This window comes from Pistacia vera, unplaced genomic scaffold, assembly GCF_008641045.1.
Source record: "Pistacia vera cultivar Batoury unplaced genomic scaffold, PisVer_v2 Contig1180, whole genome shotgun sequence".
Lineage (NCBI taxonomy): Eukaryota > Viridiplantae > Streptophyta > Magnoliopsida > Sapindales > Anacardiaceae > Pistacia > Pistacia vera.
Window position 1 is genome coordinate 335,254 of NW_022195227.1, and position 26,102 is coordinate 361,355.

The following is a 26,102-nucleotide window of genomic DNA, read 5'->3' on the forward strand; positions in this document are numbered from 1 at the left end:
CGGCTCATGTAAGCCATGGGGCTTAAGAAGACTGCTGATTTCACCTTGTCCACCACTAACCCTTGATAGAAAGATGCCAAAGCAGTAAGAGTTCCCTGTTAAATTAGAAAGATGCCAAATCATGAAATTGCCAGATAATGGACACGCCATACAACTGGGTCAAGATAGGAAAATCAACCAGACTTTCATCGCTAATGGTGATAACATGAACTATTTACTTACATTCATACTGGTTCCAGGAGGTGAGAATTGTTTAGCTAATGCTGATGCACTAGTGTTTGGACCCGAGTCACTTGACAGTGGCGGAGTCTTCTCTTTGAAGCAACATTATGGAAATGAGAGCTGGGAGAGCTATGCTCTCTATCTGGGTAGATGGGATCAGGCTGAGCCAATTGATCTTGTGATTCTAAGCCTAACTAACCAATCTGATGCCAATTCAATATGTTGGCCAGTGATTGATATGCCGCTTCTCAAAACCGTCGAAACACTTGTTAAAGCCATTGGTAAGTGTATTTCTAGCACTAACTTTTAATAAATTTAATTTTGAGTGTGGAGTGAATAATGGGGTCTGATAGTAAAGATCATTTCAGAACCTTCCCGGAAATTTAAGTAGATTAACTTATTTGCTTATGAATTCAATTGTAAATCATATATACATGACATTCTGCAAAATAAATTCCATTTCTCACATACTAAAGTCTTGCTCTCAATTATGATTTAGATACACGGATAACCTCTTGCTGAATGAAGGTTTTGAAGCTGGGTCAGATTTCCTGAGTGATTCTATTGAAGGAATTTTGCTTGAATCAGAACGAAATTCTGATCAGTCTGCATTACAAAAATTGGACTGTGATAGGAACTGTCAAATACATCAACTCCATGCATTTCTTTGTCCACAAAGGCAATGCTACAATTGAGCTTGTCTCAGGAGTTTCAACTGGCATACAAATAGACGTAATGCTCACTGAGGGTTCTTCATACTACTTGGATTTTACAGTGGGAGACGAAAGAGATGGATGCGAGGGAAAGCTCATAGTGAGGGTTTAAGCAGGACTAGCTGTCCAAAATATTACCCTTTACAGTGGGAGACGCCAGAGATGGATGCGACGGAAAGCTTATGATAAGGGTTCAAGCAGGACCAGTTGTCCGAAATATTACCCTTCAAAGTTCAGGTAAAGGATCAACCTTCAAGTACTCAGCGCCTTTCAAAGCAGGTTCCGATCCAAATCTGTTGATGCGTGATTTTTACATCAACGAAACGCACGTGTGAAATGCTGAGCTGGCTCAGAAGACACAGGTGAATGCAAGAAAAAGAGAATAAATATAATGAGAAAATTGTTTTTAAAGTGATTCGGATGCTAAGGAAGCAAGTCCTACGTCCACTGTTATTTTATTAATGATAGGGGTCAGGTCGCATTAGCTGACTGACTTGCAGATGATAGTACAAGTGAGTAAATGCCATAAATTAGAGAGAGAGAGTAGCTAATCAAGAGTAAAAATGAGCGAATCCCTTGAATGGGAGAGGGGCTCTCAATTTATAATGGGATACATTGGGCTAATGATTACTGAATCTGTGAGTTGGTGAGATTAGGCGTGCAAATCCTTCTTTATGTCACATTGCCCACCTTCTAGAGTGATTTGCGCGATCTGGTGCAGGGATTGGAAAAGTGGGATCACCACAACTACTGGCTGGTCTGGCGCGCACCCACTATTCTGACAGAAGTAGGCTGCGGGTGTACCCATGTTCTGACTTCTGCACGCTTACTAGACCTTACGTTAGCCCTATATTTTTCAGGCATAACAAAATCCAATCAGTTTTCTCAGCAAAAGCACAAACCAGACGAAAGATGGTGTGTTTGGTGGCCCTATAATTGATGAGGTAGTCTTGTGTGCCTCTCATGGGCCGAAACTACAACTGAAGTTGAAGATTTTAATTTATGTTTTAGTTCTGGCCGTAGTTCTTGATGAAGTTGGTGATAACATGCTGGAAATGGAACAAAATTCGGCTGAAGGTTCAAACAACATTTTGGCACCAACTGTTCTGTTTTGGTTAGGTTGCAGTAGTTGATGCAGCAGATATTTGGCACAGACAAGTTACTTTTGTATGCCATGTTTAGTTGGGATTAAGACATGTTTTGGTATATGTTTTTATTCAAATTTAAATGTAATATTATAATTCACTGCAATAGTTTGCTTTAGGTAAAACAGTGGGCTGTTTTGTATAAATTTATTCCATGTTCAGTGAATGAAATAGAGTACAATTTTCAGGTTCATACCGTCTCTTTCCATTGCAAAAACACTATCATTTTACACTCTCTAAACCAACAATTGGTATCAGAGCTTAGCTGATCTTAAGGCCTTGATAAACTCATCTCTTCTCACCAATTTTCTCAGCCTCTATTACGGTGTAACCACCTGTCAAACTCCACACAACCCGATTCAATGGCATAGCACACAGCCTCCCTTACTCCTCCAACCTTCAACGGTGATCAATACCATATATGGGCTGTCAAAATGAAAACCGTTCTGAGGGGACAAGGTTTATGGCAGTATGTTGAAGAGGATAGACAGCACCAGCATTAGGGCCAAACCAATCAGATCAGGCTGCATGATGAGGAAGCTACCAAGGCTCCTAGAGCTTTGTCACATATCCATGCAGTAGTGACTGAACAAGTGTTTACAAGAATCATGGCATATGAGACAGCCAAGGAAGCATGGGATAAACTCAAGGAGGAGTTTGGTGGCAGTGATACAATAAGAAACATGCATATATTGAACTTAAGGAGGGAGTTTGAAATGCTAAAGATGCAAGAGTCAGAATCAGTGAAGGATTATGTAGATAGGTTGATGAATGTGGTGAATAAAATCAAGTTGATGGGAGAGGAAATGACAGATAAAAGGATAGTGAGAAAGTCCTAGTTAGTCTACCCGAGAGGTTTGAATTTAAGATTTCTTCACTTGAGGATTCTAAGGATTTGTCACAAATTACTCTCACCGAATTGGTGTATGCTTTGCAAGCTCAAGAGCAAAGGAGATTGTTGAGGCAAGAGGATTCAAGTGAGGGTGCAATGGTGGCAAGACTTAAAGGCAAACCTGGTCAAGGAGGAAGCAAAAGGCCTGCTGGAGATAAGAAATGGAAAGAGAAAATAGCCAACTAGTGGAGCAAGCCAAGTGGAATGAGAGGTTTCCACCGCGCTCTCACTACAAGAAGAAGGGTCACGCTGAAAAAAGGTACTGGTTCAGACCTAATATCCAATGTAGTGCATGCAAGCAATATGGCCATATTGAAAAAGTGTGCAAGAACAAGCCAAACCAACCAACACAGCAAGCACAAATTGTTGAGGATCAGCAGCCAAATTCAGATTCTGAGCAATTGTTTGTGGCTTCATGTTGTGCAGTTCAAGCTTACAATGATGCATGACTAATAGATAGTGGCTGCACTAATCATATGACAGCAAACCTGGGGGATTTTGTCAACTTGGACAAGTCATACCACTCCAAAATTAAAGTTGGAAATGAGGAGTTTGTAGCTGTCAAAGGAAGAGGAGACATTGCTGTGCAAACAAGCTCAGGTATTAAACTAATCCCTAACGTTTTGTATGTGCCTGATATAAGCCATAATTTGCTTAGTGTAAGACAAATGCTAGAAAGGAAGTATGCCTTGTACTTCTAGGATCAGTTTTGCACAATCCTGGACAGTGAAGGCAGTGAGTTAATGAGGGTTAGAATGATGGGAAAAAGCTTCCCTATTAGGCTAAAAAAATCAGAACCTAAAGCTTATACTGCTAGTGTGAATGAGTCAGAATTATGGCACAAAAGATTAGGCCATTTCAACTATCATGGTCTTAGGGAAATTTAGACCAAAGAATTGGTCTGCAATCTGCCAGAAATTGTAGAGACCAAGGCTATATGTGCTACCTGTTAGCTTGGCAAAATGAATAGACAACCATTCCCTGCAAACAAAGCCTGGAAAGCTGCTAAGAAGCTCTAGCTTATCCACACAGATATGTGTGGACCTATGCAGACACCATCACTAAATGGGAGCAAATACTTTGTTTTATTCATTGATGACTAGTCCTGGATGTGCTGGGTTTACTTTTGGAAACACAAAAGTGAAGTTGCAGTTGCAGTTGCGTTTGAAAAATTTAAGCTGCAAGTTGAAAACCAAACCGGACTTAGCATCAAAACTGTCAGAAGTGACAATGGGAGTGAGTACACCTCCACTGAGTTTGAAACAATCTGCAAGCAAGCTCGAATTGTGCACCAGTTCAGTAGTCACTATACTCCACAGCAGAATGGAGTCAGTGAGAGGAAGAATAACATTGTTATGGAGATGGCCAGGTGCATGGTTGCTGAAAAGAAGCTGCCCAAGTCTTTTTGGGCAGAGGCAGCAAACACAGGGGTCTATTTGCTTAATAGACTCCCCACTAAGGCCTTAACTAATCAAACACCCTATGAGGCCTAGTATAGAGTGAAGCCTTTGGTTGGAAATCTGAAATTTTTTGGGAGTGTATGCTATGCACTCATTCCAGTAGTCAAAAGAAGCAAATTAGATGGCAAAGCCATGACAAAGATCTTTATAGGCTATAGTGAATAGTCCAAAGCTTATAGAGTCTATGTTCCAACAACCAAGAAAATTCACATCACTAGAGATGTGAAGGTAGATGAAAGTGGGTTATGGAACTGGGAGAAAAATGAGGTTGAAGAAGACTCAAGAGGGCAGTTGATAGATACAGCAGCAAGCAGACATAATGATCCAAAAGAGGAAAATTTTGATGATGATTTTCTAGTTCGGGGTACAAAGACTCTGGCAGAGGTTTATGAGAGGTGTAATGCAACCTTACTTGAACCTACAAGCTACAAGAAGGCTACTAAGTCAGAGGTATGGAGGAATGCAATGGAGGAGGATATAAAGATGATTGAAAAGAATGGCACCTAGGAATTGGTAGATAGACCAGCAACCAGAAGGGTAATTCAAGTCAAATGGATTTACAAAAAGAAGCTGAAACCTAATGGATCAGTGTATAAACATAAAGCAAGGTTGGTTGTCAAGGGGTTTGCTTAACAATTTGGAGTAGACTTCTCGGATACATTTGCACCCGTGGCCAGACATGACACAATTAGGCTTTCCCTTGCCTTGGCAGCCCAATTTGAGTGGAGAATCTATCAACTAGATGTCAATTCTGCTTTCCTAAATTGTTGGCTCAATGAGGAAATTTATGTGGAGCAATCGGAGGGATATGAAGTGAAGGGGCAGGAGAACAAAGTCTATTTTTTGAGGAAGGCACTATATGGGCTAAAACAGGCTCCTAGAGCCTGGTATAGTAGGATCAATGATCATTTGGTTAGCTTGGGATATGTAAGGAGTCCAAATGAACATACACTATATGTGAGAAGGTTGGAAGGGGAATTCACTATAGTGTCATTGTATGTTGATGACTTACTCATCATGGGAAGCAGCTCAATTCAGCTAGAGAAGTTTAAGATGGCCATGCACAATGAATTTGAAATGATTGACCTTGGGGAAATGTCCTATTTTCTTGGAATGGAGATCCACCAAAGTCAGCATGGGATATTTGTTAGCCAAAGGAAATTTGCCAATGAAATTCTACATAAGTTTGATATGGACAGGTGCAAACCAGTGGACACTCCTCTGGTTGCAAATTTGAAGCTGAGCAAAGATGATGGGGCTATAAAATTGATGAGAAAATGTATAGAAGTCTGATTGGGTGCCTACTGTATTTGACTGCCACCAGACCAGACTTAATGTTTGCAACAAGTATTCTCTCCAGATTCATGACCAGCCCGAGTGAAATCCATCTCAAGGCAGCCAAGAGGGTGCTGAGGTATGTCAAGGGAAGTGCTGAACTTGGTGTATGGTTTAAGAAGATTGAAAACCTGCAACTTATTGGGTACTTAGACAGATTGGGTTGGATGCATTGATGATATGAGAAGTACTTCAGGTTATGTTTTCTTCTTAAACTCAGGAGCCATATGTTGGCTTTCCAAGAAGCAAGACACCATTGCTCAGTCCACAGCAGAAGCAGAATACATTTCTGTTGCTGCTGCTGTAAACCAGGCTATATGGCTTAGGAAAATTCTGCAGGATTTGAGGCAAACTCAGAAGGAACCAACTGTAATATTCTGTGACAATCAGTCGGCTGTTGCAATGGCAAAGAATCTCATCTTACACGGCAGAACCAAGCATATCAAAATCAAATTCCATGCTGTGAGAAAGGGAGTGAGTAATGGAGAAGTGAAATTAATCCACTGCAGAGGTGAAGAACAAATAGCTGATGTCATGACCAAGGCTTTACCTAAAACCAAGTTTGAGAATTTAAGACTTAGACTTGGTGTTTCCAGCAAGATTATCAAGGAGGAGTGATGAAGTTGGTGATAACCTGCTGGAAATGGAACAAAATTCGGCTGAAGGTTCAAACAACATTTTGGCGCCAACTGTTCTGTTTTGGTTAGGCTGCAATAGTTGATGCAGCAGATATTTGGCACAGACAAGTTACTTTTGTATGCCATGTTTAGTTGGGACTAAGACATGTTTTGGTATATGTTTTTATTCAAATTTAAATGTAATATTATAATCCACTGCAGTAGTTTGCTTTAGGTAAAACAGTGGGCTGTTTTGTATGAATTTATTCCATGTTCAGTGAATGAAATAGAGTACAATTTTCAGGTTCATACCGTCTCTTTCCATTGCAAAAACACTCTCATTTTACACTCTCCAGCTCACTCTCTAAACCAACAGTTCTGTGATTAAGAAATGATGGTAGTACGCTTTTGTAAGTCCCAAGTTTAGTAGCCTCTTGTAACTCGTAAATAAGTTGTATAATACCGCACAAAATGGTGAGCTAGATGCTTGAAACACCATGCTAAAATACAGAAACCTTGAAACTAATACTGCAACCGGAGCTGTTGACATTTTTTATTCCACCGAGAATAAATATTAGGACTCCAAGTATATATTGATATACAGTATTGAACATAAATTATACAAGAGTGTGATTCTTTAAGAATATTAAGTATGATGGTAACTTCTCATAACTATACATCTTTCATGCTTGTACAAGATTGACCCAAAAATCATTCGGGCATATTAAATTCACATTGTTTATCTAAATATAGGGTCCAGACTGGAACGTATATGTGTAATTGATCCTCCCTTCTCTGCTTCTTTTCGATGATAATTTGAAAAGTGAAAAGATCAAATATGCAAGACAAAGAGAAAACCTGATAAAGCACCCCAAAAAAATTCAATCAAAAGGAAAGCAGTATATATAGTTTGCATGCATCGAATATAGGGGCAGGAATACGGGAAAATTCTGATTCGTAACTAACCATGTAACTAAAACGTAATCATATTGTTTCAAATTTTGACCATCTCCAGCACAATACTAAACATTTTGTACAGGATTCATCTGTACTGCACGTTTCAGGAAAGTCCTGTAATCTGGACTTCTTGACCATTCATCAACTTCACAGGCACGTAAAACAGGCAGGGGATGTGAGAGTTGCCTTGTATTCAGACAGTAAATGACTGCAAGTTAATGAGTAAATATACAATCCACTGCAAGTTAATGAGTAAACATACAATTCAAGTACTATAAGAGTAAGACCTATAACTGACATACCGAGTTATGCAGCAACCTGCAAGCATAAAAGTAATGCCTTCAGTATAAAAAGTGGATGCAAACAAATGGGTGGATAAAACATACATATGGCTCTCTTGTCTTCAGTATAAAAACACCTTTACCATATTGGATTAATCCCATGATAAAAGAATATAGTGTGTAATGTGTATGTACAATGTAATGATCCAATGAAGCCATTACAAAGACTCTTATAATCAATCGTCTGGGAGCTCAGTTAACTTGTTTGAATTCAGAGTTCACATACCCCTTTCAGTATTCCCAATATGCTCAACATTATTTTAATAACCTCAACTAAAGAAAAGTAAAAGAGCACAAACACCAACCGGGTACAGTATACTCTCCAAGGGTGAAAATATTGGAAAAAGTGAGCCAAACACCATGGTCGCATTTCAGATGACCCGACTCATGTGCCAACACAGCCTATTTTTTAAGTCAAAACGGAAAAAAAGTCGGTAGCAATCCTCATCTAAAAGCCAAAATATATATAAAGAAATAATTATATGTCTGTTCGACTATATATCTACATATGGGTATATTTGAAAAGACAAGGACAAACAGAAAAAATGACAGAAATAACAGATATAGTCAGAATTCAACTTCCCCAATTACATTTCTATGAGCCTTGTCTGAGAACAAAGTAACAAACATCAAAGATGCTACAAGGAAATGACTAACAACAAGAGAATTCAATAATTATATGCAAGATTGTTACAAAGAGACAAGGAAAGACCTGTAACTCCTTTTGTGTTACAAGCTCCACAAGGCCAGTATGTATAACAACAAATGGCTTTTTACCACTTATAGCTAATGTATAAACATTTGGAACTGGACTCTGTCGGACATACAGATCAGGAGCCTCAATGTTCAATATTTCAGCAGCCTCAGTCATTACCTGGTGAAGCTCAGGAATGTTGATTATAATTTCCAAGACATATTTGACTTGCACAAATGTAAAAAACAGAAGATTTTGACAAGTATCAGAATAAACCAAAAATACCTACTATGATATATTTAATTAGAAAACACCGGCACATAGAACAAAGGTTTAGTTTACAATCTGACTAGGAAATGAAAAACATGCTAAGCATCCATGTTGGATGTAAACAAAACTCTACCTTCCAGGGATCAACTACTTCTGACTTTTAAAGAAGTCTACAACTTCATTATAAACAAGATCCTTGGCATTTACAGCCCTAATGAAATCAAAGTGTCCGTAATCTTTTACAAACAGAGATTTTAGGTTATCTCCAAGATGATATTTCAGAATACTAATTAAATATTGAACATCTTCAACATCAGAAATCGCATCATTGCCTCCATGGCCCAAAAACAGAGGAAGGTCTCTTGGAAGGTTGGCCACATTATAAACAGGTGGTCTGAATGCTCCGTAACGCCTCAGATTATACAGCAGAAGCCCATCAAACTTTGCGATCACCTTAGTTCGAATAACTGCAATTTCATTTTGCCCCACAATTACATATAGTTCAAGCTTTATTTTTTCAGCCAATATTAAGGTTAGGAATGACAGACTCACTCTGTGAGAGGTGTATCAGATTTTTTGTTGATGTTGATTGAGGCTCATTTTCTGGGTAGTTATTGATCGCTGAAGCATTGAGACAACAATTAAATCCTGCAATTGGGAAAATTTTAGTTAAAACAATAGTTCACAAAAAGACCGTTGTTGCCCAAGAACAAACAATTAGAGCTCAGAAAATTACCGCTAAGTGATGTTATTAAATCATTGCAGTTAAGCCCAGTAGAAGTGCAAATTGACCTGAGAAAACTATCAACAGCAGGATCCCTGATATGATCAGAGAACCAAACCATTAAAATTTTGAGCATTTTTATGTTAGGAACAAAGTTTGTAAATATCTTAAAACTGATTCTTACCCTTTTGGCTTGAACTCTGCTATTCCAATCAACCCAGTAGCCTGTTAAGAAAAGAGAACGAAACATCAATTTTATTCATGTGTTGTGTCTGAAATACTCATTGACAATGAAATTCTTATGACTCCACTGACCTCTCCAAGAAAAGTGTTAGCAGCAACATTGAGAAGAATAGATCTGACGCGGCTCAGGTAAGCTATGGGGCTTAACAAGACTGCTGATTTCACCTTGTCCACCACTAACCCTTGAGAGAAAGATGCCAAAGCAGTAAGAGTTCCCTGTTAAATTAGCACGGTGCACATTATTTAGCAGTCAAATTATAGTTCAATTCAATACACTGATGTTTGTCTGTATGGTGCTTACCAGTGAATGTCCCACGTAATGAACTTTTAGGCATGTTTGACTGTATATGAAATCAACAAAAGCTGGTAGATCATTGGCTGCCAGTTCATCCCATGACCAATCCCAGTATTCCTGTCATATAAACTTTCATTTAGAGAAGATGATCAACATTTACATTTCAAAGTAGAATAAAATAAGAGTTGAAGAAATAAAACCTTAGTGTTGGGATCAAGGAAGGCGTGGCGTCGGCTAAATCTAGTTCCTCTAGTGTTAGCAATCCAAACATCAAACCCATTATCAGCCAAAATCATTGGTAGATTTTGTTGGGGTTGATTTGTAAACCATGTCATTCCATCCTGAACACACACCATTAATCCAACAAAACGAAACCTCTCTAATTAACAATAAATAAAACAATGCATGCAACAGTTAAATGGTAGTATATTATTGATTGTCTTATAAGTAATTTACGAACGTACCGCAAAGATCCCGTGTTGTAACAAGACTGGCTGCTTCTTCTCACCATTGGCAACGCGCCCTTCAGGAATTCTTTGCATATTAAGAATATAAACATCTTTGGTTGTCACCTGAAACCACATTAATATGCCAATGTTGTATAAATAAAACTTATTTCGCTAATTAATACTATTTTAATTAGTATTTAAAAATTCAAACTATGATAAGCTCTTACGTAGAACTCCTGGCACGGGTAACCTTGTTTAACCACTGTAGTTGCGCACGTACCAATCTCTTGAGCAGGCGTTCGTCGTTGGCCAAATATTGAACCACGGCTAGAGGCGCCATTACCTGGATGGGGTTGTGCCACCAAAAGAAGTAGAAAGTAGAAGCTCAACAGGCCATGAAGATCCATAATAATATTTGATCACTTATAAAATTAATTCCTTGTGTTGATAGTTAATTGAGTATTAACGTTCCATTTATATGGGATTATTTGTTCACCTTTTCTATCTTGGATTGAATTATTAACTAAATGAGTCCAACTAAATGAGTTATAGCTTTAGCTGTTATGAACGAGGATGGAGATAAAGATTTTAAATAAAAAAAATAAAATGAGATAATTAAGAAATAAGAGATAAAAAAGAAGAAGGATTCATATGAAATTAAAAAAAAACTTGGAAAACTATTAAAAGAAAATAATAGAAACTTAAAAGAGTCTAGGTTCATTTAAAAAAATAAAATATTTTAAATAAAGAAGATTTATATAAGATAAATACTATTAGACACTGTTGTAGTTTTCTTCAAAGACATTTACAGTAGTCGCAATGAAAGCAAAAAGTTTTCTTTGAAGAAAACTGCAACACTGTCTAATAGTATTTATCTTAACGAAGTTTTCTGGATTTTCTCTCAATTTATATAAGATAAATACTTAAAGTGATAAATAATGGAAGATAAATAAATACTGAAATTCATCTAGATAAATAGATATCTAAATACATTAGATAAAATAAATAAATAAGGAAATATTTATGTAAGATAAATACTATTAAACAGTGTTGTAGTTTTCTTCAAAAGCAGTTATCAGTAATTGCAATGAAAGCAAAGAGTTTTCTTTTAAAAAAATTGCAGTACTATCTAATTTTCAAAATATTAGAAAAGATTTCTGGATTTTCTTTCAATTCATATAAGATAAATACTTAAAGAGATAAATAAATACTGAAATTCATCTAGATAAATAGATATATAAATACATAAGATAAAATAAATAAATATTTTTATTAATTATTTATTTATACATAAGCTTGCAGGGACAGCCCACAAGGAATTTTGCCATCCCGGCTATTAACAAACTCATGGGCCGAACAAAATAAACTACTTCCTAAATCTATAAACTCAAGTTAATTTTAAACTAGATTGCGTATTCAAATTTTAATTTTAATGTGGAAATAATTATTATTTACCATGATTATATTGATGTAAATAACTGGTCATGTGTGGTTACGTTAACCCCGTCCCATTATGACTCTCTCTCTTCCAGCAGACAAATGCAAGTCAACGCACCAACTAAAGCAAATCCACGCTCAAATGATCTTTTTCATAAACTCACCCCAAGTCAACGTGGTTCGGACTAAATTAATAAGTAATGAATTTTTGGACTGTTTTGCATCCAAATATTCTTTTACAATTACTTCTGGATCTATGAACCAGACAGTAACTCCATCTTAAGCTGTTAAATCATGATCAGGACAATGATCCAATGGTCATAACAGAGTAACATTATTTTTGGTACTATAAGTGGTTCCCATATAATAGAACCTTAAATTAAGATGTTTAAATAGAATGATTAGAAGAGCCAGTAAACCTTGGTTACTAACAGGAAACTTCCCATATATTAATTCAGAATCCTGTTATTCAAAGTTGACTCTTTAATTGAAGTTTGAACATGTGCAGCATCCCTTAATCTCGCTCAAAATGAAATGAAGTTTATATAAATATAACCCCATATGTAATGAATGTGTTTCTATTCTCTCCGCAGCAGCAAAATGCATGGTGAAATGTTTTTCCTCCAGCTTCTTTTCATAGGATTGACTTCTGCAGGTGAAATCGTAATAAATTCCAATCCTCTAATAATCTCTTTTTTCTGTAGTTTTTACTGATATTTATTTCTTTATTTTATGAACCACAGATCTTTTGCAGAATCCAGATTTTGAATCCCCACCACCAAAGTTGGCAGCAAATTTCTCAACCCCATTTGTTCTACTAAATGAAAACAACACAATTCCTGGATGGACTTTTGAAGGGACAGTCCGATATGTAACAGCCAATCAAGTCGTGAAATTGCCAGATAATGGGCATGCCATTCAACTGGGACAAGATGGGAAGATCAACCAGACTTTCATTGCCACTGGTGATAATATGAACTATCTACTTACGTTCACACTGGTCCCTGGTGGTCAGAATTGTTCAGCTAATGCAGATGTAGTAGTGTCAGCACCTGACAGTAGAGGAGTCTTCTCTTTGAAACAGCATTATGGGAAGGAGAGCTGGGAAAGCTATGGTCACTACTTGGGTAGATGGGATCGGGGTGAACCTATTAATCTTGTGATTGAAAGCCTAACTACAGAATCGGATGCTAATTCAACATGTTGGCCAATGATTGATATGCTGTTTCTCAAAACCGACCCAGCACTTGCTCAAGCTGATGGTATGTGAATTTCTAACTTTGCAAAGTATAGGGGCCAAACTTTCATTCATTGTTATACTTCAGTGAAAAATTTCATCTCCAGATTCATTCCATTTGAAACGTAAGGACTTGAATTTAAAACCTTTGTTTTGATAGCATTACTTAAAAGTTTAAGCTATTAAATAAGAGTCAAAATTAATATTAAGCTTCCACCCATACTAGATCTTTATATAAATATTCTTTGTTGACGGTTGAAAACTAAAAAGTATCATTACGAACAGTTGCCAGATTTTAGTCCAAGTACACAAATTTCCAGACCACTTTTGTTCCTTTAAGAATTCAATTGTTCATCACATATAAAAAGAATCTGGAGTACAAATTCCATTTCTCACATACTGGAGTCTTGCTCTATTATGGTTCGTATATACAGGTAACCTATTGCTGAACGGAGGTTTTGAAGTTGGCCCAGATTTCTTGAGTAATTCTACTGAGGGAATTTTACTTGAATCAGCACCAAGTCCTGTTCAGTCTGCATTACTGCAGTGGACTGTGATAGGAACAGTCAAATACATAGATTCCAAGCACTTCTTTGTACCCGAAGGCAATGCTGCTATTGAGATTGTCTCAGGAGTTTCAACTGGCATACAAATAGACGTAATGCTTACCGAGGGTTCTTCATACTATGTGAATTTTACAGCGGGACACGCCGGAGATGGATGCGACAGAAAGCTTATGGTAAGGGTTCAAGCAGGACCAGTTGTCCGAAATATTACCCTTGAAAGTTCAGGTACAAGGTCAGCCGTCAAGTACTCAGTGCCTTTCAAAGCAGGTTCCGGTCCAAATCCAATCAGTTTTCTCAGCGGTAGCACAAACCAGACCAAAGATGGTGTGTTTTGTGGCCCTATAATTGATGAAGTAGTCTTGCGTGCCTCCCATGGGCTGAAACCACAACTGAAGTTGGAGATTTTAATTTATGTTTTAGTTCTGGCCGTAGTTCTGTGATTAAGAAATGAAGGTATTACACTTTTATAAGTCCCAAGTTTAATAGCCTCTTGTAAGCATCATTTATTTAATACATCTGAGAACAAGAATTTTTATCTTTTGCTTCTCCCAAGTAGTAAACAAAGCTGAGCAGGTAAATAAGTTGTATAATACCGCACAAAATGGTGAGCTAGATGCTTGAAACACCATTCTACAATACAGAAACCTTGAAAATAATACTGCAACCGGAGCTGTTGACACTTTGATTCCATCAAGTATAAAATATTAGGACTCAAAGTATATACTGATATACAGTATTGAACATAAATTATACAAGAGTGTGATTCTTTAAGAATATTAAGTATGATAGTAACTTCTCATAACTATACATCTTTCAAGCTTATACAAGGTTGACCCAAAAATCTTTTTCGCATCTTAAATTCACAGTGTTTATCTAAATATAGGGTCCAGACTCGAACATATATGTGCAGCTGATCCTCCCGTCCTCATCAATTTTCTCTGCTCCTTTTCGATGATAATTTGAAAAGTGAAAAGATCAAATATGCAAGACAAAGAGAAAACCTGAAAAAGCACCCCAAAAGAATCCAATCAAAAGGAAAGTAGTATATATAGTTTGCATGCATCGAATATAGGGGCATGAATACAGGAAAATTCTGATTCATAACTAACCATGTAACTAAAACCTAATCATATTGTTTCAGATTTTGACCATCTCCAACACAATACTAAACATTTTGTACAGGATTCATTTGAACTGCACGTTTCAGGAGAGTCTTGTAATCTAGACTTCTTGACCATTCATCAATTTCACGGGCACGTAAAACTGGCAGAGGATGTGAGAGTTGCCTTGTTTGAGCATTTCTGAACATGATAGAGTTAGTCAACAAAGACAAAACAGAAAACCAGCTTTTAGGAGCTCTGCTAATGCTGTTGCTCACCTTATGTACCACCCCATCGGACTTGAAGAAGCTTTGTCATAAGAGCGAGCTTGCTCCAAAAATGCATCCACATTTAGTTGATCAGCCAGGGACGGGCAGCCACCCACTAGTTTCATTAGAACAGAGATGACCACCTCTTGTTGGAGGGTCAAATAAAATCAGATGAGCAAACTAACAGGAAAGCATCAGAGACGCTAATTAAGATTGATGTGGTTCTAAGATGTCAATTTGGTGTACCTTAGGGTCTTGTGCAACAAGAAGGGCTGCACGATCACATGTTAATTCTGCTGCACGCACCCAACGGAATAACTGTTCTTCTAAACTTTGAGCTATCAACCCTCCAAGTCCTGTGAACAACACAGGTATTCAGACAGCAAGTGACTACAAGTTAATGAGAAAATATACAATCCAAGCACTATATGAGTAAGACCTATAGCTGACACACTCAATTATGCAGCAACATGCAAGCATAACAATAATATGGTTTTCAGGGAAAAGTGGATGCATACAAATGGGTGGATAAAACATACAAATGGCTCTCTTGTCTTCCGTATAAAAATACCTTTACCATATTGGATTAAATGGCATGATCAAAGAATATAGTGTGAATATACCATGTAATGATCCAATGAAGCCATTACAAAGACTCTTATAATCAATCATTTGGGAGCTCAGTTAACTTTTTTGAATTCAGAGTTCACATAAACCTTTCAGTATTCCCAATATGCTCAACATTATTTTAATGGAATTAAAAAACAAAAAAAGAAGAAGAAGAAAAGGCTGTAGATTACATATGTAATCACATAACCTCAACTAAAGAAAAAGAAAAGAGCACAAACACCAACCAGGTACAGTATACGCTCCAAGGGTGAGAATATTGGCAAAAGTGAGCCAAACACCATGGTCGCATTTCAGATGACCCAACTCATGTGCCAACACAGCCTTTTTTTTAAGTCAAACGGGAAAAAAGTCAGTAGCAATCCTTCATATAAAAGCCAAAACATATATAAAGAAATAATTATATTTCTATTCGACTATATATCTACATATGGGTATATGTGAAAAGACAAGGATAAACAGAAAAAAATGACAGTCACAAAAGTCAAATTAGCAGATATAGTCAGAATCCAACTTCCAGAATTACATTTCTGAGCCTCGTCTGAGAAGAAAGTAACAAACATCAAAGATTCTACAAGAAATGACTAACAACAAGAGAATTCAATAATTATATGCAAAATTGTTACAAAGAGACAAGGAAAGACCTGTAACTCCTTTCGAGTTAGAAGCTCCACAAGGCTAGTATGTATAACAACAAATGGTTTTTTACCACTTATGGCTAACGTATAAGCATTTGGAACCGGACTCTGACGGACATACAGATCAGGAGCCTCAATGTTCAATATTTCAGCAGCCTCAGTCATTAATTGATGAAGCTCAGGAAGCTGATGCAACAAAACAAAAATGACAATTTTAAAATTAGATGTGCTGATTCATGTTGATTATAATTTCCAAGACATATTTGATTTGCATAAATGATAAATTTAAAAAACAGTAAATAACAGAAGACTTTGACAAATAAGTATCAGAACAAACCAAAAATAACTACTATGATATATTTAATCAGAAAACATCAGCACATAGAACAAAGGTATAGTTTACAATCTGATTAGGAAATGAAAAAATGCTAAGCATCCATGCTGGATGACATGAAAAATATGGGAGAATAGAATGTGCCAGTCATCTCTTCTGAATTCTGGTAGAAAATATAGAACATGCATGTCCCAGAAAATGGAGAATTACAGTGTCTTAACTTTTTACATACCTAGGCAACAAAAAATAGGGAAACTCTAGTTTTTGAGTGTTCTTATGAATTCAAGCAAGAATATTTGTCAATGTATGGAATTTCAATCACCATTTCTTTTCTATGGGATACTTTATAAATAGATCAAACAATATAAATATCTTTCTACCTATTGTTGAATGAGTATAAACCTGGTTTTTTGAAACAAGAACTGAAGTTCCTATATTCTCTAGAAGCATGATTTGCTCTGTCACACTACCTGCAATAACGAATTCAAAGAAACTGCTCAATATTGTAGCATCACCAAAGTAAAAGACAGAAAAAAAAAAAAAAAAAAAAATCCAACCACAACTCCACTAAAGTAGGAAAAAGCAAATAGAAATCAGGTGTACACTTTAGTGTGATGTGCCATCATGCATATGTGTCGGAGAAAACAAAATCACGCTTAAAATGTCTCCAGCACATAAGAACCTAAAATCCTTACATCCGGCAGAAGAGCGCATACATCATACATGTACCAAATTTAAAGAGAACTCATGAGCAGATGATGGTATTATAAAGAAGTTTTGAACCATGTCCTTAACTAGCGATGCCCACTAAATATTAACCACTTCAATTATTAAACTAATCAATTTAGTTTCTGGACTCCACTAAATCGTATATCATGAAAAATTACAAACTTTATTTCAATCATTATCTAGAAATACTATGATGCAATCAGATGAAGATCACTAAAATAGTCATAAGCTGAATTGATTATAGAGCTAAAAAAAAAAAAAGAAATACCAAGTAGAGCCTTTACCACTTCGCTTAATCCAGGAATTGCCCTCAAAATTAGCGTGTTCTGCTCAATAGAAAACAGAAAACCACTGAAATTAATATTGCACACACTGAATTATACAAATTTAAATTGAAGGATGGTAATATACCCAACAACCTTGTTTGGTTGCAGTAAAAATCATGAAAACAATACAAACAAAAATTTGAATCGTATTTTGATATTGCTTTACNCACTTCAATTATTAAACTAATCAATTTAGTTTCTGGACTCCACTAAATCGTATATCATGAAAATTTACAAACTTTATTTCAATCATTATCTATAAATACTATGATGCAATCAGATGAAGATCACTAAAATAGTCATAAGCTGAATTGATTATAGAGCTAAAAAAAAAAAAAGAAATACCAAGTAGAGCCTTTCCCACTTCGCTTAATCCAGGAATTGCCCTCAAAATTAGCGTGTTCTGCTCAATAGAAAACAGAAAACCACTGAAATTAATATTGCACACACTGAATTATACAAATTTAAATTGAAGGGCAGTAAACATTCATCTCTTCCTCACCTACCAAACCATGCATATAAACATAAACTCAAGTTTATAACCTGAATAAACAAACAAAACCCACATATCGCCAGAAATGAAAACATTTTGTAGGAAAAAATAAAAAAAAACAGAACCAATCATCATAACACAAGCCATAAATAAAGAAAGAAGCTAAAATTAGATAGAATTAGACCTGCTTATCCAGAGGGTGTCGAAAATCATCAGCATCAAGGTCACGAAACACAACAGAAGAAGCAGCTCTACAGACACAAAGTCTTTGACCATTCTTTATCGTACCAAACTTAAAATTCCCCGTACTCAACGACCCAAAACTCAGTTTGTCCGATGAAACACCATAACTGAAATTCAGAGTCAACGGTTTTCGAGACAAGAAGAGAGAGGAGGAAGAGAGAGATACGGAGGCCATCGAAGCAGTGGACTCTTGCTGAGTCTGAAGCTGAACTGGGTTTAATCTAAGATGTTCAAGTAAATGAATGTGCATGCATAGTTTGTGTATTTTAAGATTGTCGTGTTGTGTTAATTCGTATGATATTTTCCTCGGCTTCGTGCGTATGAAGCTTTCTATCCACAGCCGTACTTATGGTAATTATTAACCGCCATTTCGTTTTCCATTGGCTGACTTTGGTTTTTATTATCTCTAATCAATGGAACAAATTTTTGTTTTGGCCATGACATCTACAAGGAGTTGGATGTTTTTAGATTAAATTCTCTTGACTAAAATATAAATATATTTAGCATATACAGATGAAGGAGGTTTGTTGGTTTATTAACAAAAATCTACTCATTTTTTAAGCTATTAATTAGACACATCCCATTAAAAAAAATTCGAAACGGAGCGTAGCGGCTCTTAACTATTATTCCTTCTAAACGGCGCCGTTTCTGGATAATTACCCTCTTTCTTCTTCTTCCTCCTCCTTCTGTGATAAACCACTCTGTGATTGCTCGAGATTTTCTAGCTTTGTCTTTGCTTAGCCATTAACACATGTAAGTACTCTCTCATTTTCTTGAATCGCGTTCAACTTTTTTTTCCTCTGTTTCATTGAAAATACCGTCACTTGAAAGTGAAAGCTTAGCTTTTCCAAGAAATCAGTTATTTTGAAATCGACATTTTAGAATTACATTTACAAATGTTGTATCTTAACTTTTTTTCTCGATTAAAAGGAGAAATTCTGTGAATCTACCTCCCACGCCAGATGCAGTGGAGGACCAATCAAAAGAGCCTTCCCTTCAAGAAATCATTGGCATTAAGGTTGTTTCTTTCCCTTCTTTTTGCTACAATAACTAACTGAGAATTTGTAATTAGTATTATTTTGGATTGTGATATTTCTTCTTTTTTTGATTGTGGATATCATTTTTTTCATCCATAGTTAATTGAGAGTGGAGAAAAAGAGAGGTTAATGGAACTTCTGCGAGAAAGGCTTATAGATTGTGGGTGGAAAGATGAAATGCGAGCTCTTTGCAGGTTTTAGTTACTTTGATTTCACTGCTACTATCATTAGTAAATGATTTTTGTTTGTATTGAATAAAATGATTTATCTAACTGCCTTGGTTTCTAGTTTATCATTATTGATTTGTTTTCTTATTATTGTTTTTGTGTAGTGAATGGTTGCAGCCTTAGCATTTTTTGAATTATTTGGTTGTCAAGTTCTTTATCAAATATGGATAAAAGTAGGAGCAATGTTCAACATAAGATGTTGGTGTAGATTATTAGATGATAACATGTAGAATATTGTGGCCAGTGAGAATATATGAATGAATTAGATGTATTAGAAGCTTTCTGTGGCCTGGCGATGGATGACGGAGCCATCTACCCTCTGAAATTACTAGCTCGACTATTGTGGCTTTGGTTAGGTTAGGCAGACCAAGAGTAGCACTAAAATGTGTCCTCTTTTCATTTAAAGAACTCCTTACGACCTGGTTATGTGTTTTCCTTTCAACCGTTTTATTTAAAGAGTATGGTGCCGTGAAATTTTGCTACCTTGTGTTTCCTCTCTTAAAAGGATCCCTGTGAAGTTAAAATCAAGAGAGTCATGCTGGCATGCACTATGATATTTCTTCAGTTGAAATTGAGAGATCAATCTGTCATGTACATTATATTGATCACATTGCTAGGCAGGGAGAGAAGCATGATCCTTTTGTTACAACTGAGAAACAGATCCTTATCATACCCTGAGGATGTCATCTAGTTCAGTTGATATTCTTCGTATTTGACACCATCACCTAGGTATTTCACCTGACATCGGTCACCTATTAGCATGAGTAAGATGTATTGAGTTTGCCAATCACCTTACCTCCATTATGCAGTTGCTGAGAGTATTGAACACGTGTATCTATCTATACATCAGCAATTGTTGAGGTGTGCTATAGATGGTGTAAAGCTAATTTGTGGTTGGTGGATGAGAGTACTGTGGACATAGCTTTTCAGGCATTTTGTGGGAACATGATAGAAGGATTGAGGACGACTCAGGTGCTTCCTGTAGTTCTAGGAAACTTTACCCGAATTCATACTGTGCTTGAAACACTTTTACTTGGCAAGTTGTTTTTTTATTAAAATCGTATACTTGTTTTGGTTACATCCCTCAAACATGGATGTTTTGCTCATTATACATCCAATATATTTGAGTTGTTTTTATCAAGTTCCTCATTTTGTCTTGTTAACATCTCAAAAATCTCTTTGACTTTGTAGGGCATATATAAAGAAGAAAGGGAGAAATAATGTTACTGTGGATGATCTTGTACACGTAATTACACCAAAGGGCAGAGGTAAGAATTTTTTTTTATTTTAATGAAAAATGAAAGGAATTTGACTTTGTTACTTGTTAGGCAATTGATGTGCTAAATTTCTAATTGTCAATGAACAATAAAAGGGAATTTAATTGCCTGAATTTGATATGATTGGTGCAATAGTTCTTATCTTATGAAGTGAAGTAGTGGAACCTGTTCTTTTTTTGTTGTTTACTATATCATTCATCAACTCTGAAACTAATCAACTGCTTTTCATGCAGCTTGTATACCTGATGCGATAAAGGCTGAATTGTTGCAAAGAATCCATACATTTCTTGCATCAGCTGCTCTTTGAGTGTCAGTACAAATTTTCTAGTGTGAAGTTGTAATAGAGTTACAAAGATCTTACTGAATCAGTTTGAAGTCATCTTTTATTTTACAGTCGTCATCCACAGCACAGGTTTCTCCAAGGATAGAGAAAGCTGCATTCATAATGGAATAGCAGAATGCAGCGGCTTGAAGGTTAGCCCAAATGTTGCATAATGAAACAAAAGACAGGTTTCATGTCGAATTGATATTTGCATAGGGCTTGAAGTTCAGGTTTTGGTGTTCCTATTGAATTTCAATTACCAATGTCTGAGTTACCAGTTGGTCCGGCCTCCGGTCTTATTTTGTGTCATGTTCAAATTGAAACCTGGAGTGTCCGTGTATACTTGTGAATAATTATGATTTGATAATTGAAATATTTTTCTTGTCCTGTCAAATTTTTACCTCTTTACTTGTATATTTTCGCTCATTAATTTGAAATTTGCATCAATGTAAAACCCTGAAAGCTTGCAGGCAAATATGACATGCGGATGCGGTATGACACGGCCTTTAAATTTCCCAGTAGCTTTGTTTGCTACACGAGAGGTTAGGTCAAAGACAGGTTAAAAGATTAGAATTTCCACGAGGTTACAATGATCTCCATTTTATCCAAATTAACATTACAAGCAGAAGACAAGTGTAGAAACAACAGTTTACATGCACAGAATAGAGATGTTCGGGGCCTTCACCTTTTTGAGTCCCTCATTCTTCTCTTTTAACATCTTGCAAGTCTGTCTATAAGACTACAACACTATTCCACATAATACACATAATACATAAAGCAAATGCTTCAGAAGTACCTCCATGCGACACAAATATTACATTTATTTAGTTGCCTCACACAACATTTCCTACTTTTCCCAGGAAGATTCATACAACACAGACTAGAACCCAAGCTTGCGCTCTTTAGGAAAATCGGAGAAAAGCAGGCAGCTTACATCCACCACACAGCCTATTACATTTGTATTTTCTGCTAATATATTTTGCTTATGCAGTGCCCGCATGTTCACAAAGGTCTAACAGATCCAGAGTCTGCAAAACCAGCACATAAAATTTCATGACCCTTGGATGATGCAAGTCAGTGTCTATCAAAGCTTACATGACACAGAAATTGAGTGGAGAGAATAGCAATAAATGAAAGTTTGATTGTACCTCAGGAATTGAGAGCTCAAGACGAAACTTCGGGCCATCATAATGATGCAAGACTGGTCTAAAAGCATCTTCTTCCAATGCCTTGCATAGTTTTCTAACACGGATCCTTACCTATTTATTATTTTTGAAGGGAAAAAGGAGAAAGCAGGGTTACAGTCAGTAAAGTCCCCACTGATACAGAATAAAGGAATCCACAAATCATCAACCCAAGTTTTACCTGAGCAGGAAACCTTGACTCTCCTTTACACTTTTTATCTTCCCAGGCCGTCGGATCAATGTTGGAACCTCCAAAACTTGCTGCCTATACAAGACCAATTTGGGAAACACAATGTTCAAGACATATAAGTTACCAAAAAAATAAATTAGAAGACCAAATTACAAAAATACACAACTTGCCTAATCATGACCATATTAAAACTTGTCCTATTTTGTTCAGTACATCTTTTTTTTTTTTTTTTTTTTTTTTTTTTTTAATAACTACATCGTATCATATTAATCATTTCCGAATTTAATGCTACCATCAAATGAAAGGGAATGAAGTAGGGAAAAAAAACCTCAAAAATTCCATGCAATTGGTGAGTAGTATAATTATAAAGAAACAGAGGTAAGCCTGGCGTTATTGCTCGAACTGAATCCCTGTATATCGGAGGCAAACCTAAAACATAAAAATAACCAATACATGAGAATTATACTATCAATAAAGGAACTAAAGTCTAATAGGGAATGCATATTACGGTGATTACAGAAAGTTATGTTGCATGGGCTGATATATAATCACAACAATTAAGGCATTTAATACTTGACTCATAGCAAAAACAATAAATACATACCTATTAAGTTTTAAGTCAATGAACAAATATCAATATTATCAATTTTCTACCTATGAACTGGTTGCAAAAATGTAAGTGCGCTTTACATGGGTAGGTAAAACAAGTAACAATGATAACAATGATTACCAAATAGCTGACGCTTTAAGTCTTCCTGCATTGTATCATTGTTACAGACAAAGATGTATCCTCCAAGCACCTATTTCGTGGGAGTGTTTCTGTGGCAGGCAAAGTCTTGAACTTTTGTCAACTGCACTGTTGTTGTATCATTGCTGTTATTGCTATTGTTGTCGGCCTCTTGACACTCAGATTATTGCCACTATACTTGTTAACCATCAGGGTTCCCATATTATGCCACTGTTTTTTCTGATACACTGCATTCATGTTGTAAATACCATTCCTGAAGGACTTTTGCTCACATTTTCAGCAACTTTGGAGTCCAGATTCAGCATGTTGAAGTTTAAGTTAAAGTGTTCATAATTGTTATCTTCATGGTACATAATTTTATCCCTAGGCCTTAGTTCTGTTGTGCCCTTTGAAAGATCAAGATATTCATGCGTTCCCTTTCAATCTTGTCTGGTCAGCCAACCTTGAGGCAGCCTTACCCATGATTGATCCTCCGTAGTTTTCGATTGTCCTCGAAGCTCATCACCCAATTGCCAAAAGCCATGCATGTTGTCCATCTTGCACAACCCTAAATGACAGCACAAAGATAGAAACCTTATTTATACAGTATATATATCTTAAGAATGAGAAGGAAAGCATAGAATAGATATTAAATAAATAGTTCAATGCAAAGTTTATGCACCAAGTAAGTGAAGTACAGAAACGAAAAATGGCAACTCCAAATTTATCTAACTAAGCCTGATCAAAATAACAATAACCACATCAATTAAGTATCTAGTCATTAATACAACTTAATAATAAAAGGGCTTACTAAACGGAAAGACGAAACCATATGTTCTACTAGGTGAAAATTCAATTCAAACATCAGGAATAAAGACGGCAATAACAAACCAAAGAGAGAAATTCTATTATGTATTTCATTTTCCAAAGTCTGCAGGTCAAAATAACAGAGAAAAGTCATAAGAGTGCATAAAATTGTATTCAAGAAGTGCTCCCCAATCAATTTTAAAGTAAAACTACAACACCCTCAATGAACAGAATCTTAAAAAAAAAAAAAAATCAAACAAGTAAATACTAGGAAAGCGGAGAACACCATCGGATTCAATTTCTAACCAGAAAAATACAAGACATCAACACCAAAGCTCAGCCAAAAGATAGCAAACTTTAGGACAAGAAATGATCCTTTACATATTAAATCAGATCGGCCCACCTTATTAATTTAAGTCGATACTCTTCACATCTGTTGAATCCACGATTTTTTCATAAACCAAACAGTACAAATCAAATATTAACTCAATTTGACTTAAAAAAAAAAAAAACAATTCTTCAAATTTAGGTCTAGCATGAACTAATCGACTTACGAAAACCACAAAAAGCAAACTACCTTAGCACAAAAACAACAAAATCAACAACAGAGAGAGTAACAAGCTGAACAAAAATCAAGGAATCTAACAAAGACAAAGACTAGTACAGAAACATCAAACTAGTACCAAGTAAAACCGTTCCAAAATGCGAAAACGAAGGAGCTTGATTGAGCTGCAGAAATTACGTGGAATTTGAGTGAAAACAAAGAACCCTCGATTTCGGGATCCAAGACAGAGAGAGAGAAAGAGTTCACCTTTACTATCTCTGCCAAACTGTGACACCTGCGACTGCGAGACAATGCACAGAGAGGGAGAGAGAGAAACTGTGTAAGGATTTTTATGGTATTTATACTTTGTAATGCCGGGAATGCCATTCGAGAGTTGTGTAATTGCGGCTTTTGCCATTCTGATTCGTTTTTTAAATTTTGAAATTGTTTTTTATAATTTTATTATTTCGTGGTTGTGGCCTGATGTCACCATTTTGAATTAAAATTATAATTTGTGATTTTATTTCATGCCTACGCGCCACGAGTTTACCAAATTTTTTTTTTTTTTTTTTTTCCGTTGGACACATTTTGATTTTACAAATTTAAAAAATATTTATCTAAAATTATTTGGAACAATAATTTATGTTTTAAAATTATTATTATATCTTTTATCTTGTGGATACATAATAAGTAGTTAGCATCAAACATGTTTAGAGCTTTTTAACATGAAATTTTTTGTATTTTCATACTATCATCTTCAGAATTATCTTCTTTCTCTTCTTGTCTAATTGAAATAATGATTTCTTCATCAGTTAAAACATACAAGACTTATTGTTCATTTGGATCATTGAGAAAGACATTAATATCTATTTGATTAGGGTAGTGAAGTTGTCGAATTTTATCGCTCAATTTTACGGTGACTCTTTGATATATATTTCCGTATTATCCTAATACTACTAAAATAATAAATTGAAATCTTAATACTACTAAAACATGAATTATAAAATAAGAAATCAAAACAATAATTCTTGTAACTACACTTTTATTAAATTATAACATCTTTATAGTAATAAATTTAATTGGTCTTAGCATTATAACTATAGAGAAGTTCTACTGTAATATATTAGGACAGACAAGGCTATATCAACTGTACTTTTGTAATATATTATAAGTGAATTACTCATAATTTACATGACTAATCAAATTGGTCATTATATTAACGAAAACACATTAAAACGTAACCTAATTTGGATATATAATATTTATTATATAAGATAATAACTCGAACTTCAAATTGAAGATTACTTGATCTGAGTGATCTAATAAATATTTAATAAATAATGATTATACATCTTAAGTTTGTATAATAATGAATGATCTAATAAATAATGATTATATATCTTAAGTTTGGATAATTATAAAGTTTATAAT

General features: G+C 35.7%; 5 protein-coding genes and 1 pseudogene across 7 annotated transcripts; 3 read left to right on the forward strand and 3 right to left on the reverse strand.

The window, feature by feature from the left end:
• Positions 1-205: 205 nt before the first annotated feature.
• LOC116110219 lies at positions 206-1,047 on the forward strand. Its single transcript, XM_031396436.1, has 2 exons — positions 206-503; positions 857-1,047. Exons 1-2 carry the CDS (start codon positions 206-208, stop codon positions 1,045-1,047), a joined length of 489 nt encoding a protein of 162 aa, XP_031252296.1.
• A 7,746-nt stretch (positions 1,048-8,793) lies between these two features.
• LOC116110225 (triacylglycerol lipase 2-like) lies at positions 8,794-10,764 on the reverse strand. Its single transcript, XM_031396442.1, has 9 exons — positions 10,585-10,764; positions 10,373-10,480; positions 10,109-10,249; positions 9,915-10,025; positions 9,686-9,829; positions 9,555-9,595; positions 9,383-9,465; positions 9,199-9,294; positions 8,794-9,113 (listed from the first exon to the last, which is right to left on the reverse strand). The coding sequence occupies exons 1-9, from the start codon at positions 10,762-10,764 to the stop codon at positions 8,794-8,796; spliced, it is 1,224 nt and encodes a 407-aa protein (XP_031252302.1).
• A 1,603-nt stretch (positions 10,765-12,367) lies between these two features.
• On the forward strand, positions 12,368-14,187 carry LOC116110455. Of its 2 annotated transcripts, XM_031396677.1 has the most exons (4): positions 12,368-12,449; positions 12,538-12,569; positions 12,693-13,056; positions 13,466-14,187. In XM_031396677.1, the coding sequence occupies exons 1-4, from the start codon at positions 12,395-12,397 to the stop codon at positions 14,035-14,037; spliced, it is 1,023 nt and encodes a 340-aa protein (XP_031252537.1). In that variant the 5' UTR covers positions 12,368-12,394; the 3' UTR covers positions 14,038-14,187. The 2 variants fall into 2 exon arrangements, with proteins under 2 accessions (XP_031252537.1, XP_031252529.1); XM_031396669.1 differs by having other exon boundaries at positions 12,387-12,449; positions 12,538-13,056.
• A 56-nt stretch (positions 14,188-14,243) lies between these two features.
• Positions 14,244-18,710, reverse strand: LOC116110468 (protease HtpX). 2 transcript variants are annotated; one of them, XM_031396687.1, is made up of 9 exons: positions 18,298-18,698; positions 17,966-18,023; positions 16,968-17,035; positions 16,238-16,417; positions 15,821-15,917; positions 15,213-15,322; positions 14,976-15,109; positions 14,702-14,898; positions 14,244-14,598 (listed from the first exon to the last, which is right to left on the reverse strand). In XM_031396687.1, the coding sequence occupies exons 1-8, from the start codon at positions 18,604-18,606 to the stop codon at positions 14,763-14,765; spliced, it is 1,092 nt and encodes a 363-aa protein (XP_031252547.1). In that variant the 5' UTR covers positions 18,607-18,698; the 3' UTR covers positions 14,244-14,598; positions 14,702-14,762. The 2 variants fall into 2 exon arrangements, with proteins under 2 accessions (XP_031252547.1, XP_031252553.1); XM_031396693.1 differs by lacking the exon at positions 14,244-14,598 and having other exon boundaries at positions 14,757-14,898; positions 14,976-15,111; positions 18,298-18,710.
• Positions 18,711-18,955: 245 nt separating this feature from the next.
• Positions 18,956-21,602, forward strand: LOC116110445 (transcription and mRNA export factor ENY2-like). The gene is made up of 5 exons (XM_031396663.1): positions 18,956-19,109; positions 19,287-19,374; positions 19,493-19,587; positions 20,812-20,888; positions 21,131-21,602. Coding segments are annotated over exons 1-5 (336 nt in total). The 5' UTR covers positions 18,956-19,107; the 3' UTR covers positions 21,205-21,602.
• Positions 21,603-21,784: 182 nt separating this feature from the next.
• On the reverse strand, positions 21,785-25,039 carry LOC116110405 (annotated as a pseudogene).
• Positions 25,040-26,102: the final 1,063 nt, after the last annotated feature.

Bases quoted from the DNA above. Each gene is read 5' to 3' on its own strand.
- LOC116110219 (XM_031396436.1), top strand. From the start codon at position 206: ATGAACTATTTACTTACATTCATACTGGTTCCAGGAGGTGAGAATTGT. The intron at 504-856 runs GTAAGTGTATTT...GGACTGTGATAG, and splicing joins AACACTTGTTAAAGCCATTG to GAACTGTCAAATACATCAAC.
- LOC116110225 (XM_031396442.1), bottom strand. From the start codon at position 10,764: ATGGATCTTCATGGCCTGTTGAGCTTCTACTTTCTACTTCTTTTGGTG. The intron at 10,481-10,584 runs GTAAGAGCTTAT...ATGTGGTTTCAG, and splicing joins ACCCGTGCCAGGAGTTCTAC to GTGACAACCAAAGATGTTTA. The intron at 9,114-9,198 runs GTGAGTCTGTCA...ATGAAATTGCAG, and splicing joins TCTGATACACCTCTCACAGA to TTATTCGAACTAAGGTGATC.
- LOC116110455 (XM_031396669.1), top strand. From the start codon at position 12,395: ATGCATGGTGAAATGTTTTTCCTCCAGCTTCTTTTCATAGGATTGACT. The intron at 12,450-12,537 runs GTGAAATCGTAA...TATGAACCACAG, and splicing joins CATAGGATTGACTTCTGCAG to ATCTTTTGCAGAATCCAGAT. The intron at 13,057-13,465 runs GTATGTGAATTT...TCGTATATACAG, and splicing joins AGCACTTGCTCAAGCTGATG to GTAACCTATTGCTGAACGGA.
- LOC116110468 (XM_031396687.1), bottom strand. From the start codon at position 18,606: ATGCACATTCATTTACTTGAACATCTTAGATTAAACCCAGTTCAGCTT. The intron at 17,036-17,965 runs GTATTTCTTTTT...TCGTTATTGCAG, and splicing joins AGTGGGAAAGGCTCTACTTG to GTAGTGTGACAGAGCAAATC. The intron at 16,418-16,967 runs GTTTATACTCAT...TTGTTGCATCAG, and splicing joins TTCTTGTTTCAAAAAACCAG to CTTCCTGAGCTTCATCAATT.
- LOC116110445 (XM_031396663.1), top strand. The intron at 19,375-19,492 runs GTTGTTTCTTTC...TTTCATCCATAG, and splicing joins AAGAAATCATTGGCATTAAG to TTAATTGAGAGTGGAGAAAA. The intron at 20,889-21,130 runs GTAAGAATTTTT...CTTTTCATGCAG, and splicing joins AATTACACCAAAGGGCAGAG to CTTGTATACCTGATGCGATA.